The following is a 20,145-nucleotide window of genomic DNA, read 5'->3' on the forward strand; positions in this document are numbered from 1 at the left end:
CTCAACTTTCTCTATAGTCCAGCTCTCACATCCATACATTACTGGACTTTGTGGCAAAGTAATGTTTCTGCTTTTTAATATGCTGTCTAGGTTGATCATAGTTTTTCTTCTAAGGAGCAAGCATCTTTTACTATCATGGCTTCAGTCACCATCTGCAGTGGTTTTGGAGCCCAGTAAATAAAGTCTGTCACCATTTTCCATTGTTTACCTGTTTGCCATGAAGTGATGGGACTGGACGACATGATCTTACTTTTTTGAATGTTGAGTTTTGAGCCAACTTTTTAACTCTCCTCTTTAACTTTCATCAAGAGGCTCTTCTTTCTCCAAACTTTGAATATTTACTGTCTTTTTAACCCTAAACTATCTGTTGGCTTGCCTTTATCCTTGATGTCTACTCAAACTTCCCTATTTAACTCTTTAGGAACTTTATTGATATTAAATTCTCTCCACTTTTTTTTTTTAATCTTACAACTGATTTTTAACCAAAGCTTCCTTTTTCATTTCCCATGTTCCTTCCCTATAAAAATGGCCAGGTACTATCATTCAGATTTTTGCCAGTTTCATTATAAATTTTGTGATGTTCCATCTGGAAACATGGAATATGGAACATGGAAGATGGAAACATGGTTTGCAGCCAATATTTATTATCTGGAGCACTTTCATTGGCTTGGAAAGTCTGCTATGTTTTCAAAATTAAAGGGGTCATTGATATGCCATTTTTGCCTCCCAAATTTTATGATGTAATATAAGATTACATAAATCTTATACATATATATATAAATATATATACAACAAATATAAATTTGTTGAGTGAAGTTTCTCCAACTCTTGTACTTTCAGAGACTGTAAATTCAGGTGTCAACTCATACGTCCAGTGTGGGTGTTAGGATCACTCTTCCAGTGCCCTTTGACCATTTACTAGAGTCTTTTTTCAGGTGCACAGATACTTTGCATACAATTTATTGGGTTTTTTTTCTCTCATAGAATAGTAATTTCACTTTTTTTTTGCATTTTATTGACATAATTTTTAACTTGTCAGATTGCAATAAGTTTCAGTGTTTGTATTGTAGAAAGACTGAGTATATTGAGCGAAGATTGTTTATAGTGTCTTTCTCCATTTTGAAATTTTATGTGAATGACATGAGAGGCTAGAGTCTGAAGAAACTCCAAAATGTTTGTTCAAAGAAACACTAATATAACCATTGGGCTTCCCTGGTAGTTCAGCTGGTAAAGAATCCACTTGCAATTAGTGAGATGTGGGTTTGATCCCTGGAGAAGGGAACGGCTACCCACGCCAGTATTCTGTCCTGCAGAATTCCATGGACTACAGTCCATGGGGTTGCAAAGAGTCCCACATGACTGAGCGATTTTCACTTTCACTTTCAATATAACCATTAAAAGTTTAACATTCTTCCCTTGATAGTGATATCTTTCATTATATTTTTGGTTACAGATTGAATGAAAGTAGGGAATGCACTTCTTTTATGTGTGAAGCATGCCTCATATGAGTACTGCTACAGATGGAGTTTTAACTAAATGGGTGCTTTTATCTGACTCCAATCTGTGTGCATGCTTGCATTGTGTTCTGGAAAAGAATAGTACAATGAAAGAAGGTTCATTGAAATATATATGATTGATATTTTTATCCTGGAAGATATCCTTTTCTGCCTCTTTTAGCGTCATATTCTATCTTTGTACTTTTGAATCAAGAGGTGAGGGTGGGGAGGGGATGCAAAAAGCATGCCATTGAGTGACAAGATGTATTTTGGAAAACTTTGCTCCCAGTTCTAAAATACTCGACCCTTTGAAACTTGGAGTAAGCATATATGCATTTTATGTTTCTGTCAACTTCCCATAAGAATGTAGCCAAATGTTTGTGGATTTTCTTTCCCTTACTGTACTAAAAGAGTCATTGAAAGCTTAACATTCTCCTTGAATAACGTTTTTCATGTAAATATTTTTTTTTACAAGGGAGTGGAGTACAGGAGTTACTTTAATGTATTTAGCTGCCTTCATATAACATCTGGTACAAGTACAGCTTGGGGCAAGTGCATGCTTACATTTTTTGCATCTTTAGTACTTTACTTTTCTTACCTATATCACGAGGGCTGTGGGATTACTTTTCTTCTAATAACACCTATGCTTTGTGGAAGAGGTAGTACTGTTGCTATTTCTGGTGTTTTGCTTTGTTTGTGTTTCTGTATTATAGTTGCTTTACAATGCTTTGTTAGTTTCTGCTCTACAACCTAGGGGATCAGTTATGGATATGTATACATCCACTCTTTTTTATGTTTCCTTCCCAGGTCACCAGGGAGCATTAAGTAAAGTTCCGTGTGCTATACAGTAGTTATAGCTATTATATATCATAGCTCTATTAGTTATATATTTTATACATAATAATTATAAGTTGGTTCTCTACATCTCTATTTCTGCTTTGTGAATATGTTCACCTGTACTATTTTTGTGTATTCCACATGTAAGTGATATTATGTGATATTTGTCTTTCTCCTTCTGACTTACTCTGTATGACAATCTCTAGGTCAATTCACAAAAAATATAGATCAGTGAGAGGACAGAAAGTCCAAAGATAAAACCAAGCATGTGGGATCTTAGTTTTCTGACCAGGGATCCACCTCATGCACCCTGCAGTGAAAGCACGCAGTCTGAACTACTGAACTGTTATGGGAATCTCCCTAATAATATCTTAAGTAGCACTCTAGTATTTGAGTTATGGTTGCATTTGATTCTGAAGAAAACAGGTGATACAGTCCCCATTGGGTGCTGCTTATTTCAGAGGAAGACCTGACTTAATTCCTGCCATGCTGTCACTTCCAGTCCTGTTTCTTTGGCATCAAAGAGGTAAATAGAAGTGAAAACAAAACAAAACAAAACGGTTTTTCTGTCTTCTGAGAAGGCTATCAAGCCTTCATTGAAAATGGTGCCAATTCTCAAAAATTTTGGTCAGGTTGAGCCACACTGTGAGGAGTGGAAGTTATTCAAATGATTGTGCCATTCCTTTCCTGTCATTGCACCTTCATTTTGAATGAATTTTGAGTTCTTTCCCTTAATATGTTATCAGTAAGTGTGAAGAGAAAACTACCAAGTCCCACTGATGTATTTCCCTATGGACCTAGTTAAATTGCACCTTTTTCTCATACCATTGTCTTCATCTAGGCACTCATTGATAGAAACATACCTAAACCAATTTGTAAATAAAGATGATGAGAACAGAGGCACCCAAAAACCTAATTCTGTATTTTCTGCTAGGAGCAAAGGCTGAAGATTCTTGATTCAGTGTGCATGGTGAACTTAATAACTAAGCTGCAATAAAACTGAGAGCTGACTATATATTTGCAGTAGCTCCCAGGAAACTTATTAGAACAAACATATTGAATAATAAGAGCCTAAATAATCTGAAAAGGTGCACAAAAATTTTGAAAGGATAACTACCTGAACTAATATTTCTAAAATCTTTCTTCATTTAGAAAATTGACTGTGTTTCCCCCAACCCCCTTCTTTTAATGGAATGTTGTATGTTTGAAAGACAGCAGTTTTCAGCCACTATACTTGAGTCTGTTTTGTGTTTGTGATGTGCAAACCTGCATTTATTTATACTTATACAGATGTAGCTATCATCAATTTCAGGTTCTTCAAAACATTTTATTTTTCTTCATTCTTGTCTTCCATGATATTCACGTGATGCTTTCCATTTTATTTCCAGGTGATCTTCTGAGAAAACTTGGTAAGTTTGTAACAACTCTTCACTCCAGTAACTCTTTCAGTGACTGCTTCCACACTGTATTGAACATTCCCTGTTCTTCTATCATTACACCATCCATTGGCTCACTTTTCACATGGGTGGCCATTCACTTCTGGCCAGTTTTTGGTTATGAACCTCTTTCTTATTTCATCATTTCTGTTGTTTTTCCCCTATGTTCGTCGTTACTCATTACGCAATTACTCTTTACTCATTACTCATTACGTCATTACTCATTACTCTTTTCTACCTTTCCTTCTTATCACATTGGCTTTGTCTGTCTTCCAGAGACTTCCCAAATGACATCATGATTTTCTGAGATGACGGGACTGAACTCATCAGCAAATGGTTGCCATGCTTTCCTTGTTTTCTGAGCAATGTCAGTTAATTTAGGAAGTATACGAGTGCCCAATTTGAAGGGGGCAATAACTCTACTGTTAATATTTCCCAATGCTTAAGAGAAAGAGGATATCCAATTGAATAATGAAGTTTCTCCCTCCATTGTCCTGTCAAAGATCTTGTAAAATCTGGTGCCATCCACTGGATAGTGTGAGACTGAGTCTCACTCTATTACTATTCTTGAACAAATTACTCAAATGTTCCAGTTCTGCTAATATTTTGCAGTATACTTCTCTCTTTTCCCATCTATGTGTAGTATTTATACTTTGAAATTTTTGTCAATAGTATTATTATTTGTGCAAACTGCAATGCCTTTCCAATATTTAAACAAGGAAGTTATTTCTTGAGGGAGATTGAGAAATGCCATATGTCAATTTTAAGGACTTTTTATGTGAATGACAAGGAAACCATTTGTCCTAGGATGATTCCAAAATTTTTCTTCATAAAGCACTTCAAATTTCAAAGTATGACATTGCACTCTACAGTATTTCTTGCATTCACAGGCAATATTTTGCTTGTCACCTTCTCTTATATCCCTCTCTTTTCTGGTTTTAGAAAGCCTTAAAAATCTGAAATGATTCATTGATGGAGGTCATCCTTACATTGACTTAAAATCTGGGAGTCATACCCAGATTTTTTTTTTAACTTAATTTTTTTGATATCTTAAGAGAATAATTTTCATTTTTACTTTTATTAACACAGTTGTTAATATGGACAACTGCAATTACTTCAGCTATTTGTGAAAGATTTTATACTGTTACAAATGTTACAAAGTAGTACATATTTCTACCTTGAATATTTTATGTGAATGAAATCATAATCTCTGTTCTGTAATTTTCTATAAGATTTTTTCCCTGAAAACTCAAAATTATTCATTAAAATTAATATCCTATTCTTTTGTAAGGACATTTTTCAGTATACATTTGTTTTCAGAGGAAATTTATCCCTTTAATGCATGTGGCAGAGTTCATGTAGTCATTGCTATAGATAATGTTTTGAACATATTGGAGATTTTTTTCTCTTTGGTTTCTCATCTCTCCTTAACAAATTCTGTTTCCTTGTGTTCATATATGCATTTATTTGAGAAGGTGATTGAGATAAATGAGCTTCCTCTTGGTGTGAACTTAAATAGCAGAACACCCAAAATGAAGTTATAACATCATTACATAAGAAAATGTTAATAGTGATTCCTAAGGACAAATCCTGCATTTTTCTAGAAGTAGTTCAGAACAATCTAATTCACCCCTTGTGGATATTTTATGTGAAATTATGATTTCTATATAGTAGCAGCAAAAAATGTTATTAAAGGTAACTAGTCAAATCATAGCAGCTCAAGTAGTGGCCAAATAATTCAAGAACATTTTCAAAAAGTAACCACCACTACCAATACAACTGAGATTTTTCCTCAAGTCGGTGTATAAGTTTGTTCTCTACATCTCTGCTTCTATTTCTGCTTTGCAAATATGTTCATTTGTACTATTTTTGTCTATTCCACATGTAAGTGATATTATACGACATTTATTTTTTCGTTCTGACTTTCTTCAGTCTGTATGAAAATCTCTAGGTCAATCCACAAAAAAATATAGATCAATGAGAGGACAGAAAGCCCAAAGATAAATCCAAGCATGTGGGATCTTAGTTTTCTGACCAGGGATCCACCTCATGCACCCTGCAGTGACAGCACAGAGTTTGAACTACTGAACCCTCAGGGGAATCTCCCTCATAATATCTTAAATAGCACTCTAGTCTTTGAATTGTGTTTGCAGTTGATTCTGAAGAAAACAGACAATACAGTCCCCATATGGGTGCTGCTGATCACAGAGGAGGACCTCACCTAGCTCCTCCCATGCTGTCATTTCCAGTCTTGTTTCTTTGGCATCAAAGGGGTAAATGGAAATGGAAAAAAAAAGGTTCCTCTGTCTTCTGAGAAGACTGTCAAGCCTTCATTGAAAATGGTGCCAATACTCAAAAATTTTGGTCAGGTTGAGCCACACTGTGAGGAGTGGAATTTATTCAAATGTTTGTCCCTTTCCTTTCCTTTCATTGCACCTTCATTTTGAATGAATTTTGAGTTCTTTCCCTTAATATGTTATCAATAAAAGCGAAGAGAAAATTCCCAAGTGCCATTGATGCATTTCCCTATGCACCTAGTTAAAGTTGCACCTTTTTCTCATACCATTGTCTTCATTTAGGCACTCATTGATAGAAACATACGTAAACCAATTTGTAAATAAAGATGATGTGAATAGAGGCACCCAAAAACCTAATTCTGTATTTTCTGCTAGGAGCAAAGGCTTGATTCAGTGTGTATGGGGAACTAAATAACTAAGCTACAATAAAACTGAGAGTCTACTATATATTTTCAGTAGCTGCCAGGAAACTTATTAGAACAAACATATTGAATAATAAAATCCTAAAGAAAGTCAAAAGGTGCACAAAAATTTTGAACTACCTGAAGTAATATTTCTAAACATCTTTCTTCATTTAGAAAATTGGCTGTGTTTGCCCTGCCCCCTTTTTTAAATAGAATGTTCTATGTTTGAAAGACAGCAGTTTTCAGCCACCATTCTTGAGTCTGTTTTGTGTTCATGATATGCAAACCTGCATGTGTTTATATTTATACACATACAGTTAACATTAGTTTCAGGTTCTTCGAAACATTTTATTTTTCTTCGTATTTGTTTTCCATGACATTCACGTGACACTTTCCATTTTATTTCCAGGTGATCTTCTGAGAAAACTTGGTAAGTTTGTAACAACTCTTCACTCCAGTAACTCTTCCAGTGACTGCTTCCACACTGTATTGAACATTCCCTGTCCTTCTATCATTACACCATCCACTGGCTCACTTTTCACCTGGGTGGCCATTCACTTCTGGCCAGTTTTGGGATATGAACCTCTTTCTTATTTCATCATTTCCGTTGTTTTTCCACTATGTTCTGTCATTACTCATTGTGACTTTTCTACCTTTCCTTCTTATCACATTGGCTTTGTCTGTCTTCCAGAGACTTCCCAAATGGTATCATGATTTTCTGAGATGACTGGATTGGACTCATCAGTAAATGGTTACCATGCTCTCCTTGTTTTCTGAGCAATGTCAGTTAATTTAGATGCTTACAAGTACCCAAGTTGAAGGGGGTATTACTCTACCATTAATATTTCCCAATGCTTAAGAGAAAGAGGATTCCCAGTTTAATAATGAAGTTTCTCCCTCCATTGTTGTGTCAAAGATCTTTTAAAATCTGATGCTGGATAGTGTGAGACTGAGTCTCACTCTTTTACTATTCTTGAACAATTTACTCAAATGTTCTAGTTCTACAAATATTTTGCAATACATCTTGTCTTTTCCCATCTATGTGTAGTATTTATATTTTGAAATTTTTATCAATGTTATTATTATTTCTGCAAAGTGCAATGCCTTTCAATAATTAAACAAGGCTGTTATACCTTGAGGAAATTTGATAAATGATGTATCTCAATTTTCAGGACTTTTTATGTAAATGACAAGGAAAGCTGTTGACCTATGTTGAGTCCAAATTTTCTTTCATAAAGCACTTCAATTTCAAGGTATAATATCCTCCTTTTTAATGACATTTTTCAATTACCTCTTGGTTTACTGATTGGATAGAACTTGGGAACATGTACTTTTAAGGCATTTAGCTGGCTTCATATCAATGCAGCCACAGATCAAATTTCTGACAGAGGCATAATTTCATTATATATTTTTGAAACACAATTACAGTAAATATTTCGTGTATTTCAGAGTGTTTGTTATTTGTTATGGACTTAAAGAAAATAGCTGGAAAGCCCAATTAAAGATCAAATATTGATTCAGTTGTTCCCAAAGGAAGTTTTCACGTGGTAATCCCTTTGCAGAAAAGGATGAGGGGACTAAAACAGCATTGCCTCTCATGAGTTACATGGCCTTTGGCACACTACATTCTAATTTTAGATAGGTGGAATCACTTTATTGAGTGAATAAATAATGGAAAGAAATTATTGTTATCTCTTCCTCACATTGTGCCTTCATTCGGTTTGACTGGTTATTTCCTCCTTTTGTTTTTCAGATAAGTCTGAACAGGACAGAGGCAAGTCCCAATACACTATTTCACACTTGGTACCTTGTAATGTTTCACCTCTTTGACTTTGGTCTTCAAACTCAGTGATCATCTTCCTCTACTGCAAAGTAGACTTGAATTTGCATTGTTTTTCTCTCATTTTATCAGCATTTCACCTGAAGGGTTTCATCTTCATGTGTTATTCAATGCTTCATTACTTTTGCTTTCATTTGTCGCATCTGTACAATTTATGCAAACATTCGCTCTTTTAAAGTATATACAAATATGAAGTTAACTGTAAAATTTTGCAATTTTTAAGTTTCTGATATGAAAGCTTAGTTCTTTGTGTTTCTTTTCAATGAAAGTTACATTGATTTTTCATTGTATTTCACAGAAAAATTCAGAGAAAATATTATAATATATCTTTGACATTCCTATACTCCCAAAACACTTTTAAAAACCTGTTTTCTTGGTATTTTAAATATATCCCGCCTTTTCATCAAAAGTCATCAACGGTTTGCACTTTACAGTATTTCTACCATTCTAAGGCAATATTTTGCATGTCACCTTCTTTTATATCCCTCTCTTTTTTGGTCTTTGAAAGCCTGAATAAAATCTGAAATGATTCATTGATGGAGGTCATCCTTACACTACCTTAAAATAAGGGAGTCATACCCAGATATTTTTTTTTCCTAATTTTTTTTTGATATCCAAAAAGAATAATTTTCATTCTTACTTTTATTAACACAGCTGTTAATATGGACAACTGCAATTACTTCAGCTATTTGTGAAAATTTTTTATATTGTTAGAAATGTTAAAAAATAGTACCTATTTCTACCTTGGATATTTTATGTGAATGAAATCATAATCTCTGTTCTGTAATGTTCCATAAGATTTTTCCCCATAAAACACAATGTTATTCATTAAAATTTAATATACTATTCTATTCTATAGACATTTTTCAGTATACATTTGTTTTCAAGATTTATCTCTTTGATGCATGCAGCAGAGTTCATGTAGTTATTGCTACAGACAATGTTTTGAACATATGGGTGATTTTTTTCTCTTTGGTTCCTCATCTCTCCTTAACAAATCCTGTTTGCATGGGTTCATATATACATTTATTTGAGAAGGTGATTTTGATGAGCTTCGTCTTGACGTGAACTAAAATAGCAATTCACCAAAATAAAGTTATATCATCGTTGCATAAGAAAATGTTAATAGTGGTTTCCAAGAACAAATCCTGCATCTTTCTAGAAGTAGTTCAGTACTCTCTAAATCACCCCTTGTCAATATTTCATGTAAGATGATGATTTATATTTAGTAACAGCAAAAGACATTATTAACGGTAATCTATCAAATCATAACAACCCAAGTAGTATCCAAATAATTCAAGAACATTTTCAAAAGGTAACATTCACTACCAACACCTGAGATTTTTCCTCAAGTCAGTGTATAAGTTTGTTCTGTACATCTCTGCTTCTATTTCGTCTTTTCAACATGTTCATCTGTACTATTTTTGTGTATTCTACATGTAAGTGATATTATATGATATTAGTTTTTCTTGTACTGACTTACTTCACTCTGTATGACAATTCTAGGTCAATCCACAACAAATGTAGATCAATGAGAGGATAGAAAGTCCAAAGATAAATCCAAGCATGTGGATTTATCCTTTAATTTCTGACCAGGGATCCACCTCATGCACCCTGCAGTGAAAACACAGAGTCTGAACTACTGAACTGTCAGGGAAATCTCCCTAATAATATCTTAAATAGCACTCGAGTGTTTGAATTGTGTTTGCAGTTATTTTGAAGAAAACAGGCAATACAGTCCCCATATGGGTGCTGCTTATCGCAGAGGAGGACCTCACCTAGCTCCTCCCATGCTGTCATTTCCAGTCTTGTTTCTTTGGCATCAAAGAGGTAAATGGAAATGAAAAGAAAACAGTTCCTCTGTCTTCTGAGAAGACTATCACGCCTTCATTGAAAATGGTGCCAATTCTCAAAAATTAGCCACACTGTGAGGAGTGGAAGTTAATCAAATGTTTGTCCTTTTCCTTTCTGTCATTGCACCTTCATTTTGCATGAATTTTGAGTTCTTTCCCTTAATATTTTATCAATAAGTGTGAAGAGAAAAATCCCCAGTCCCACAGATGTATTTCCCTAGTTAAACTTGCACCTTTTTCTCGTACGATTATTTTCATTTAGGGATTCATTGATAGAAATATACATAAAACATTTTGTAAATATAGATGATGCAAATAGGTATACCCAAAAACCTAATTCTGTATTTTCTGCTAGGAGTAAAGGCTGAAGATTCTTGATTCAGTATGGTGAACTTAAATAACTAAGCTCCAAGAAAACTGAGAGCTGACTGTATATTTTCAGTAGCTGCCAAAAAACATAGTAGAACAAATATATTGAATAATAAAAGCCTAAAAAAGTCAAAAGGTGCACAAAAATTTTGAAAGGTAACTATCTGAACTAATATTTCTAAACATCTTTCTTCATTTAGAAAATTGACTGAGTTTGCCCCCTGCCTTTGTTTAATAGAATGTTGTATGTTTGAAAGACAGCAGCTTTCAGCCACTATTCTTGAGTCTGTTTTGTGTTCATGATGTTCAAACCTGCATGTATTTATATCTATACAGATACAGTTAACATCAGTCTCAGGTTCTTCAAACATTTTATTTTCCTTCATGTTTGTTTTCCATGATATTCACGTGGCACTCTCTATTTTATTTCCAGGTGATCTTCTGAGAAAACTTGGTAAGTTTGTAACAACTCTTCACTCCAGTAACTCTTCCAGTGACTGCTTCCACACTGTATTGAACATTCCCTGTCCTTCTATCATTACGCCATCCATTGGCTCACTTTTCACATGGGTGGCCATTCACTTCTGGCCAGTTTTTGGATATGAACCTCTTTTTATTTCATCATTTCTGTTGTTTTCCCCCATATTCCGTCATTACTAATTGCATCTTTTCTACCTTTCCTTCTTATCACATTGGCTTTGTCTGTCTTCCAGAGACTTCCCAATGGTATCATGATTTTCTGAGAGGACGGGACTGAAATCAGCACATGGTTGCCATGCTCTCCTTGTGTTCTGAGAAATGTCAGTTAATTTAGGACGTTTACAAGTGCCTAAGTTGAAGGTGGCAATTACTCTACCGTCAATATTTCTCCATGCTTAAGGGAAAGAGGATATCCAATTGAATAATGAAGTTTCTCCCTCCATTGTCCTGTCAAAGATCTTGTAAAATCTGGTGCCATCCACTGGATAGTGTGAGATTGAGTCTCACTCTTTTACTGTTCTTGAACAAATTATTCAAACGTTCCTGTTCTGCTAATATTTTGCGATATACTTTTGTCTTTTCCCATCTATGTGTAGTATTTATACTTTGAAATTTTTGTCAATGCTCTTTTTATTTCTGCAATGGCATTTCTTTTTCAATAATTAAACAAGGAAATTATGTCTTGAGGAAAATTGAAAATGATGTATCTCAATTTTATGGACTTTTTATGTGAATGACAAGGAAACCATTTGTCCTAGGATGATTCCAAAATTTTTCTTCATAAAGCACTTCAAATTTCAAAGTATGATATCTTCCTTTTCTAATGACATTTTTCAATTGCCTCTTGGTTTACGGACTGGATAGTACTTGGGAACATATACTTTTTAGGAATTTTGCAAGCTTCATATGAATTCAGCCATAGATCAAATTTCTGACAGAAGCATACTCTCATTATATACTTTTGAATCACATTTACAGTATCTATTTCATATATTTGAGCAGGATTGTCATTTCTTATGGACTTATAAAACAAAACTGGACAGCACAATCCAAGATCAAATATTGATTCAGTTTTTCCCAAAGTAAGTTCTCACAAGGTAATTCCTTTGCAGAAAAGGATGAGGGGACTAAAACAACATTACTTCTCATGAGTTTCTTGGCCTTTGGGACATTAGGTTCTAATTCTTAGAGAGGTGAAATCACTTTATTGAGTGAATAAATAATGGAAAGAAATTATTGTCATCTCTTCCTCACATTGTGCCTTCATTCAGTTTGACTGGTTATTTCCTCCTTTTGTTTTTCAGATAAGTCTGAACAGGATAGAGGTAAGTCCCAATACTACTTCACACTTGGTACCTTGTAATGTTTCACTCTTTCTTTGACTTTGGTCTTCAAGTCTCAGTGATCATCTTCCTCCACTGCAAAGTAGATATGAATTTACATTGTTTTTCTCTCATTTTATCATCATTTTAACTGATGGGTTTCATCTTCATGTGTTATTCAATGTTCCATTACTTTTGTTTCATTTGTCCCATCTGTACAATTTATGCAGGCTTTCTCTCTTTGTGAAGTGTATACAAACATTAACCTAACTGTAAAATTATGCAACTTTTAAGTTTCTGATCTGAAAGCTTAGTTCTTTGTATTTCTTTTCAATGAAAATTACATTGATTTTTCTTTTTATTTCACAGACAAAATTCAAAGAAAAGTATTATAAAGTATCTTTGATATCCCTGTACTCCCAAAAAACTTTAAAATGCCTGTTTCCTTGCTGTTTTAAACATATCCCACTTTTTCATCAAAAGTCATCAATTGTTTGGACTCTACAGTATTTCTAGCATTCGAAGGCATATTTTGCTTTCACTTTCTCAATATCCCTCTCTTTTCTGGTCTTTGAAATGTTAAAAAAATAGTACCTATTACTACCTTGAATATTTTATGTGAATGAAATCATAATCTCTATTCTGTAATATTCCATAAGATTTTTACCCTTAAAACACAAAATTATTCATCAAAATTTAATATCTTATTCTTTTCTAAGGACATTTTTCAGTATACATTTGTGTTCAGAGGGTATTTATTTCCTTGATGAATGCAGCAGAGTTCATATAGTGATTGCTATAGACAATGTTTTGGACATATGGGTGTTATTTTTCTCTTTAGTCCTCATCTCTCCTTATCAAATTCTGCTTGCATGGGTTCATATTTACATTTATTTGAGAAGGTGATCGAGATAAGATGAGCTTCTTTTTGACATAAACTAAAATAGAAATACACCCAAATAATATTATAACATCATTGCATAAGAAAATGTTAATAGTGGTTTCTAAGAACAAATCCTGCATCTTTCTAGAAGTAGTTCAGTACACTCTAATTCACCCCTTGTGGATATTTTATGTGAGATGACGATTTCCATTTAGTAGCAGCAACAGACTTTACTAAAGGTAACCAATCAAATCATAACAGCCCAAGTAGTGGCCAAAAAATTCAAGAACATTTTCAAAAGGTACCCACCACTACAAATACAACTGAGATTTTCCCTCAAGTCAGTGTATAAGTTTGTTCTCTATATTTGTGACTCTATTTCTGTTTTGCAAATATGTTCATCTGTACTAATTTTGTGTATTCCACCTGTAAGTGATATTATATGATATTTGTTTTTCTCGTTCTGACTTACTTCACTCTGTATGACAATCTCTAGGTCAATCCACAACAAATGTAGATCAATGAGAGGATAGAAAGGATTTATCCAAAGATAAATCCAAGCATGTGGTTCCTTAAATTTCTAACCAAGGATCCACCTCATGCCCCCTGCAGTGACAGCACAGAGTCTGAACTATTGAACTGTCAGGAAAATCTCCCTAATAGTATCTTAAATAGCACTCCAGTGTTTGAATTGTGTTTGTAGTTGATTTTGAAGAAAACAGGCAATACAGTCCCCATATGGGTGCTGCTTTTCGAAGAGGAGGACCTCACCTAGCTCCTCCCATGCTGTCATTTCCAGTCTTGTTTCTTTGGCATCAAAGAGGTAAACGGAAGTGAAAAAAAAGATGGTACTTCTGTCTTCTGAGAAGACTGTCAAGCCTTCATTGAAAGTGGTGCCAATACTCAAAAATTTTGGTGAGGCTGAACCACACTGTGAGGAATAGAAGTTATTCAAATGTTTGTCCCTTTCCTTTCCTGTCATTGCACCTTCATTTTGAATGAATTTTGAGTTCTTTCCCTTAATATTTTATCAATAAGTGTGAAGAGAAAAATCCCAAGTCCCACTGATGTATTTCCCTATGAACCTACTTAAAGTTGCACCTTTTTCTCATACCATTGTCTTCATTTCGGCATTCATTGATTAAAAACACACCTAAACCAATTTGTAAATATAGATGATGAGAATAGAGGCACCCAAAAACCTAATTCTGTATTTTCTGCTAGGAGCAAAGGCTGAAGATTCTTGATTCAGTGTGTATGGTGAACTTAAAAAACTAAGCTCCAAGAAAACTGAGAACTGACTATATATTTTCAGTAGCTGCCAAGAAACTTCCTAGAACAAACATATTGAATAATAAGAGCCTAAATAAAGTCAAAAGGTGCACAAAAATTTTGAAAGGGTAACTACCTGAACTAATATTTCTAAACATCTTTCTCCATTTAGAAAATTGATTGAATTTGCCCCCTGCCTTTTTTTAGTAGAATGCTGTATGTTTGAACGACAGCAGCTTTCAGCCACTATACTTGAGTCTGTTTTGTGTTCATGGTGTGCAAGCCTGCATGTGTTTATATAGTATACAGATACAGTTAACATTAGTTTCAGGTTCTGCAAAACATTTGATTTTTCTTCATGTTTGTTTTCCATGATAATCACATGACGCCTTCCATTTTATTTCCAGGTGATCTGAGAAAACTTGGTAAGTTTGTAACAACTCTTCACTCCAGTAACTCTTCCAGTGACTGCTTCCACACTGTATTGAACATTCCCTGTTCTTCTATCATTACACCATCCATTGGCTCACTTTTCACATGGGTGGCCATTCACTTCTGGCCAGTTTTTGGAAACGAACTTCTTTCTTATTTCATCATTTCTATAGTTTTCCCCCTATGTTCCGTCATTACTCATTGCATCTTTTCTACCTTTCCTTCTTATCACATTGGCTTTGTCTGTCTTCCAGAGACTTCCCAAATGGGATCATGATTTTCTGAGATGATGGGACTGAACTCATCAGCACATGGTTACCATGCTCTCCTTGTTTTCTGAGCAATGTCAGTTAATTTAGGATGTTTACATGTGCCCAAGTTGAAGGGGTTGATTACTCTACCATTAATATTTCCCAATGCTTAAGGGAAAGAGGATATCCAATTTAATAATGAAGTTTCTCCCTCCATTGTCCTCTGAAAGATCTTATAAATTCTGGTGCCATCCACTGGATAGTGTGAGATTGAGTCTCACTCTTTTACTATTCTTGAACAAATTACTCAAACGTTCCAGTTCTGCTAATATTTTGCAGTATACTTTTGTCTTTTCCCATCTCTGTATAGTATTTATATTTTGAAATTTTCATCAATGTTATTATTGTTTGTGCAAACTGCAATATCTTTTCAATAATTAAACAATGAGGTTACCTCTTAAGGAATTGATAAATGATATGTCTTAATTTTCAGGAATTTTTATGTGAATGACAATAGTAGCTATTGTTTTAGGATGATTCCAAAAATTTTCTTCATAAAGCACTTCAAATTTCAAAGTATGACATCTTCCTTTTCAAATGACATTTTTCAATTACCTCTTGGTTTACAGACTGGATAGAACTTGGGAACATATACTTTTAAAGCTTTTAGCTGGCTTCATATGAATACAGCCACAGATCAAATTTCGGAGAGGCATACTCTCATTATATACTTTTAAATCACATTTACAGTACCTATTTCATATATTTGAGTATGTTTGTCATTTGTTATGGGCTTAAAAAAAACCTGGAAATCCCATTTCAAAACCAAATATTGATTCAATTTTTCCCAAAGGAAGTTTTTATGTGATAATTTCTTTGAAGAAAATGATGAGGGAACTTAAAACAGCATTGATTCTCATGAGTTACATGGTCTTTGGGACATTAGGTTCTAATACTTAGAGAGGTGAAATCACTTTGCTGAATGACTATACAATGAAAAGAAATTAAATTGTCATCTCTTCCTCACATTGTGCCTTCATTCGGTTTGACTGGTTATTTCTTCCTTTTATTTTTCAGATAAGGCTGAACAGAATAGAGGCAAGTCCCAACAATATTTCACACTGGTGCTTTGTAATGTTTCACTCTTTCTTTGACTTTGGTCTTCAATTCTCAGTGTTCATCTTCCTCCACTGCAAAGTAAATATGAATTCACATCGTTTTTCTCTCATTTTATCATCATTTCAACTGAAGGGTTTCATCTTCACGGCTTATTCAATGCTCCATTACTTTTGCTTTCTTTTGTCCCATCTGTACAATTTATGCAGACATTCGCTCTTTGTGAAGCATATACAAATATGAAGTTAACTGTAAAATTTTGCAATTTTTAAGTTTCTAATATGAAAGCTTAGTTCTTTGTGTTTCTTTTCAATGAAAATTACATTGATTTTTTTATTGTGTTTCACAGAAAAAATTCAGAAAAATATACAAGTATCTTTGACATCCCTGTATTCCCAAAACACTCTAAAATGCCTGTTCTCTTAATGTTTATACATATCCCACCTTTTCATCAATATGCCATCATTCGTTTGCACACTACAGTATTTCTATCATTCAAAGCAATATTTTGCATGTCATCTTCTCCTATATCCCTCTCTTTTCTCTTCTTTGAAAGCCTGAATAAAATCTGAAATGATTCATTGATGAAGGTCATCCTTAAACTGCCGTAAAATCTGGGAATTGTACCCAGATTTTTTTTTCCTGAAATTTTTTTATATCCAAAGAGTGTAATTTTCATTCTTACTTTTATTAACACAGTTGTTAACATGGACAACTGCAATTACTTAAACTATTTGTGAAAAGATTTTATATTGTTAACAATGTTACAGATGGCTAACAAACACATGAAAAGATGCTCAACATCACTCATTATTAGAGAAATGCAAATCAAAACCACAATGAGATACCATTACACGCCAGTCAGGATGGCTGCTATCCAAAAGTCTACAAGCAATAAATGCTGGAGAGGGTGTGGAGAAAAGGGAACCCTCTTATACTGTTGGTGGGAATGCAAACTAGTACAGCCACTATGGAAAACAGTGTGGAGATTTCTTAAAAAACTGGAAATAGAACTGCCATATGACCCAGCAATACCACTTCTGGGCATACACACTGAGGAAACCAGATCTGAAAGAGACACGTGCACCCCAATGTTCATCACAGCACTGTTTATAATAGCCAGGACATGGAAGCAACCTAGATGCCCATCACCAGACGAATGGATAAGGAAGCTGTGGTACATACACACCATGGAATATTACTCAGCCGTTAAAAAGAATTCATTTGAATCAGTTCTAATGAGATGGATGAAACTGGAGCCCATTATACAGAGTGAAGTAAGCCAGAAAGATAAAGAACATTACAGCATACTAACACATATATACGGAATTTAGAAAGATGGTAACGATAACCCTATATGCAAAACAGAAAAAGAGACGCAGATGTACAGAACAGACTTTTGAACTCCGTGGGAGAAGGTGAGGGTGGGATGTTTCGAAAGAACAGCATGTATATTATCTATGGTGCAACAGATCACTAGCCCAGGTGGGATGCATGAGACAAGTGCTCGGGCCTGGTGCACTGGGAGGACCCAGAGGAATCGGGTGGAGAGGGAGGTGGGAGGGGGGATCGGAATGGGGAATACGTGTAACTCAATGGCTGATTCGTGTCAATGTATAACAAAACCCACTGAAATGTTGTGAAGTGATTGGCCTCCAACTAATAAAATAAAATAAAATTAAAAACAAACAAACAAACAAAAAAAAAAAGTTAAAAAATAGTACATATTTCTACCTTGAATATTTTATGTGAACGAAATCAAAATCTCTGTTCTGTAATGTTCCATAAGATTTTTTCCATAAAACACAGAATTATTCATTAAAATTTAATATGCTATTTTTTTCTAAGTACATTTTTCAGTATACATTTGTTTTCATAGGAAATTGATCTCTTTGATGCATGCAGCAGAGTTCATGTAGTCATTGCTACAGACAATGTTTTGAACATATGGGTGATTTTTTTTCTCTTTGGTGCCTCATCTCTTCTTAACAAATTTTGTTTGCATGGGTTCATATTTACATTTTTTTGAGGAGGTGATCAAGATTAGATGAGGTTCTTTTTGGCATGAACTAAAATAGCAATTCACCAAAAATAAAGTTATATCATCATTGCATAAAAAGATGTTAATAACGATTCCTAAGAACCAAATCCTGCAGTTATTCCAGAAGTGATTCAGTGCACTCTAATTCACCCCTTATGAATGTTTTATGTGAGACAATGATTCATATTTAGTAGGAGCAAAAGGCTTTATTAAAGGTAATCAATCAAATCAAAGCAGCTCAAGTTGTGTCCAAATAATTCAAGAACATTTTCTTTCTTTTTTTCTACTCAGTATTGTTTATTTTATTTTTTTCCATTTATTTTTATCAAAAGGTAACCACCATTACCAATACACCTGAAATTTTCGGAAAGTCAGCAAGATTATTCATTTTCGTCATTTAATTTTTGATCAGCACCAAAGAAAGCTGTCAGCTACTTTGGCACATTGTATATACCTGCATATGTTTCTGTGTGTGTATGTTTGTTTAAATCGTGTTACATTTATAATTGTATGTAAATTTTTCACTAAATTTAGTTTCCCTTGACCTTTCATCCTATTCAACTTATCTGTTTTTTCTCTTAATTTTTCAGGTGTTCTTTTGGAAAAAATAGGTAAATATTCCTGAAGACATTTTTGTTCCAATAAGCTTTAAACAACCACATTTTTGATTCTTTTATCATTCTCTCTTTTATCTATATGCCACCCTTGACTTGGGGCTTCCCTGATAGCTCAGATAGTAAACAATCTGCCTGCAGTGCAGAAGACCCAGGTTAGATCCCTGGGTAGGGAATATCCCCTGGAGGAGGAAATGGTACCCCACTCCAGTATTCTTGCCTGGAAAATCCCATGGAAAGGAACCTGGCGGGCTACAACCCAAAGAGTCACAAAGGAGTTGGACATATTAAGCAACTAACATTTTACTTTCATTTCATTTTTTGGCTCACACTGTATCTCATTATCTGCTCTTTTCTCCTCAATGTTTCATTTATGGACTTTTCTATATTAAATTCTCTCCATCTATTAGCCCAGATCTGTGTAAGTCTTTCTCAGTACATCCTATTTCATTTCCTATGTTCCTTCCCTATAAACACTGTCTTTTTCTGTCATCCAGTACCTTCTCAGTTTCACTATGAATTTTGTGAGATGACGGGGATGAGACTGAGGGGCACATTGTTTACATTATGTATTTACTTTCTGGTACACTTTCAATAACTTTATCTTTCTGTCATGTATTCAAAGTCAGGTGGGCATTAATATACCATGGATACCTCCCCAAGCTTTATGAGATCAGACTCCACACTTGCTGAGTGAATTTTCTCCAACTCTTGTCCTTTTGAAGACTGTGTCAATTCCGGTGTAACCCATAGATACAGTGTGGACTTTAGGCTCACACATCCAATGCCCTTGACTATTCACTAATCTTCTCTCAGGTTCAAATATTTTTCATACCATTTCCTTGGTTTATTTTCCCTCATACCACTCTTGCATTTTATTAATATAATTATTGATGTGGCAAGCAGCAATAATTTTGAAGTGCTTGTAGAAGGACTCTATATACTGAGCAAGATTGTTTACAACTTATTTCTCCATTTTGAAGTTTTATGTGAATGCCATGAGAGGCTAGAGTTCTAGGATACTCCTAAATGTTTTTTTTAATGAAACACTAATATAACCATTAAAAGTTTAGCATCTCTCCTTTTATAATGATATTTCTCAGCTATATTTTTGGTTACAGATTCAATGTAAGTAGGGAATACATGTCTTTAAGGCATGAAGCATGCTTCATAGGACTACTGCTACTGATGGAGTTTTAGCT

General features: G+C 34.4%; 1 protein-coding gene across 1 annotated transcript in view; it reads left to right on the forward strand.

Annotated features, from left to right (window-relative positions):
• Positions 1-20,145, forward strand: part of LOC136151626 (butyrophilin subfamily 1 member A1-like) — a 53,913-nt gene that overhangs the window by 25,579 nt on the left and 8,189 nt on the right. Inside the window, exons 5-7 of the mRNA XM_065912897.1 lie at positions 10,966-10,986; positions 12,317-12,337; positions 18,920-18,940. Coding sequence (XP_065768969.1) covers positions 10,966-10,986; positions 12,317-12,337; positions 18,920-18,940 — 63 coding nt within the window. The remainder of the gene's footprint in view (positions 1-10,965; positions 10,987-12,316; positions 12,338-18,919; positions 18,941-20,145) is intronic.

Source organism: Muntiacus reevesi, chromosome 20, assembly GCF_963930625.1.
Source record: "Muntiacus reevesi chromosome 20, mMunRee1.1, whole genome shotgun sequence".
NCBI lineage: Eukaryota > Metazoa > Chordata > Mammalia > Artiodactyla > Cervidae > Muntiacus > Muntiacus reevesi.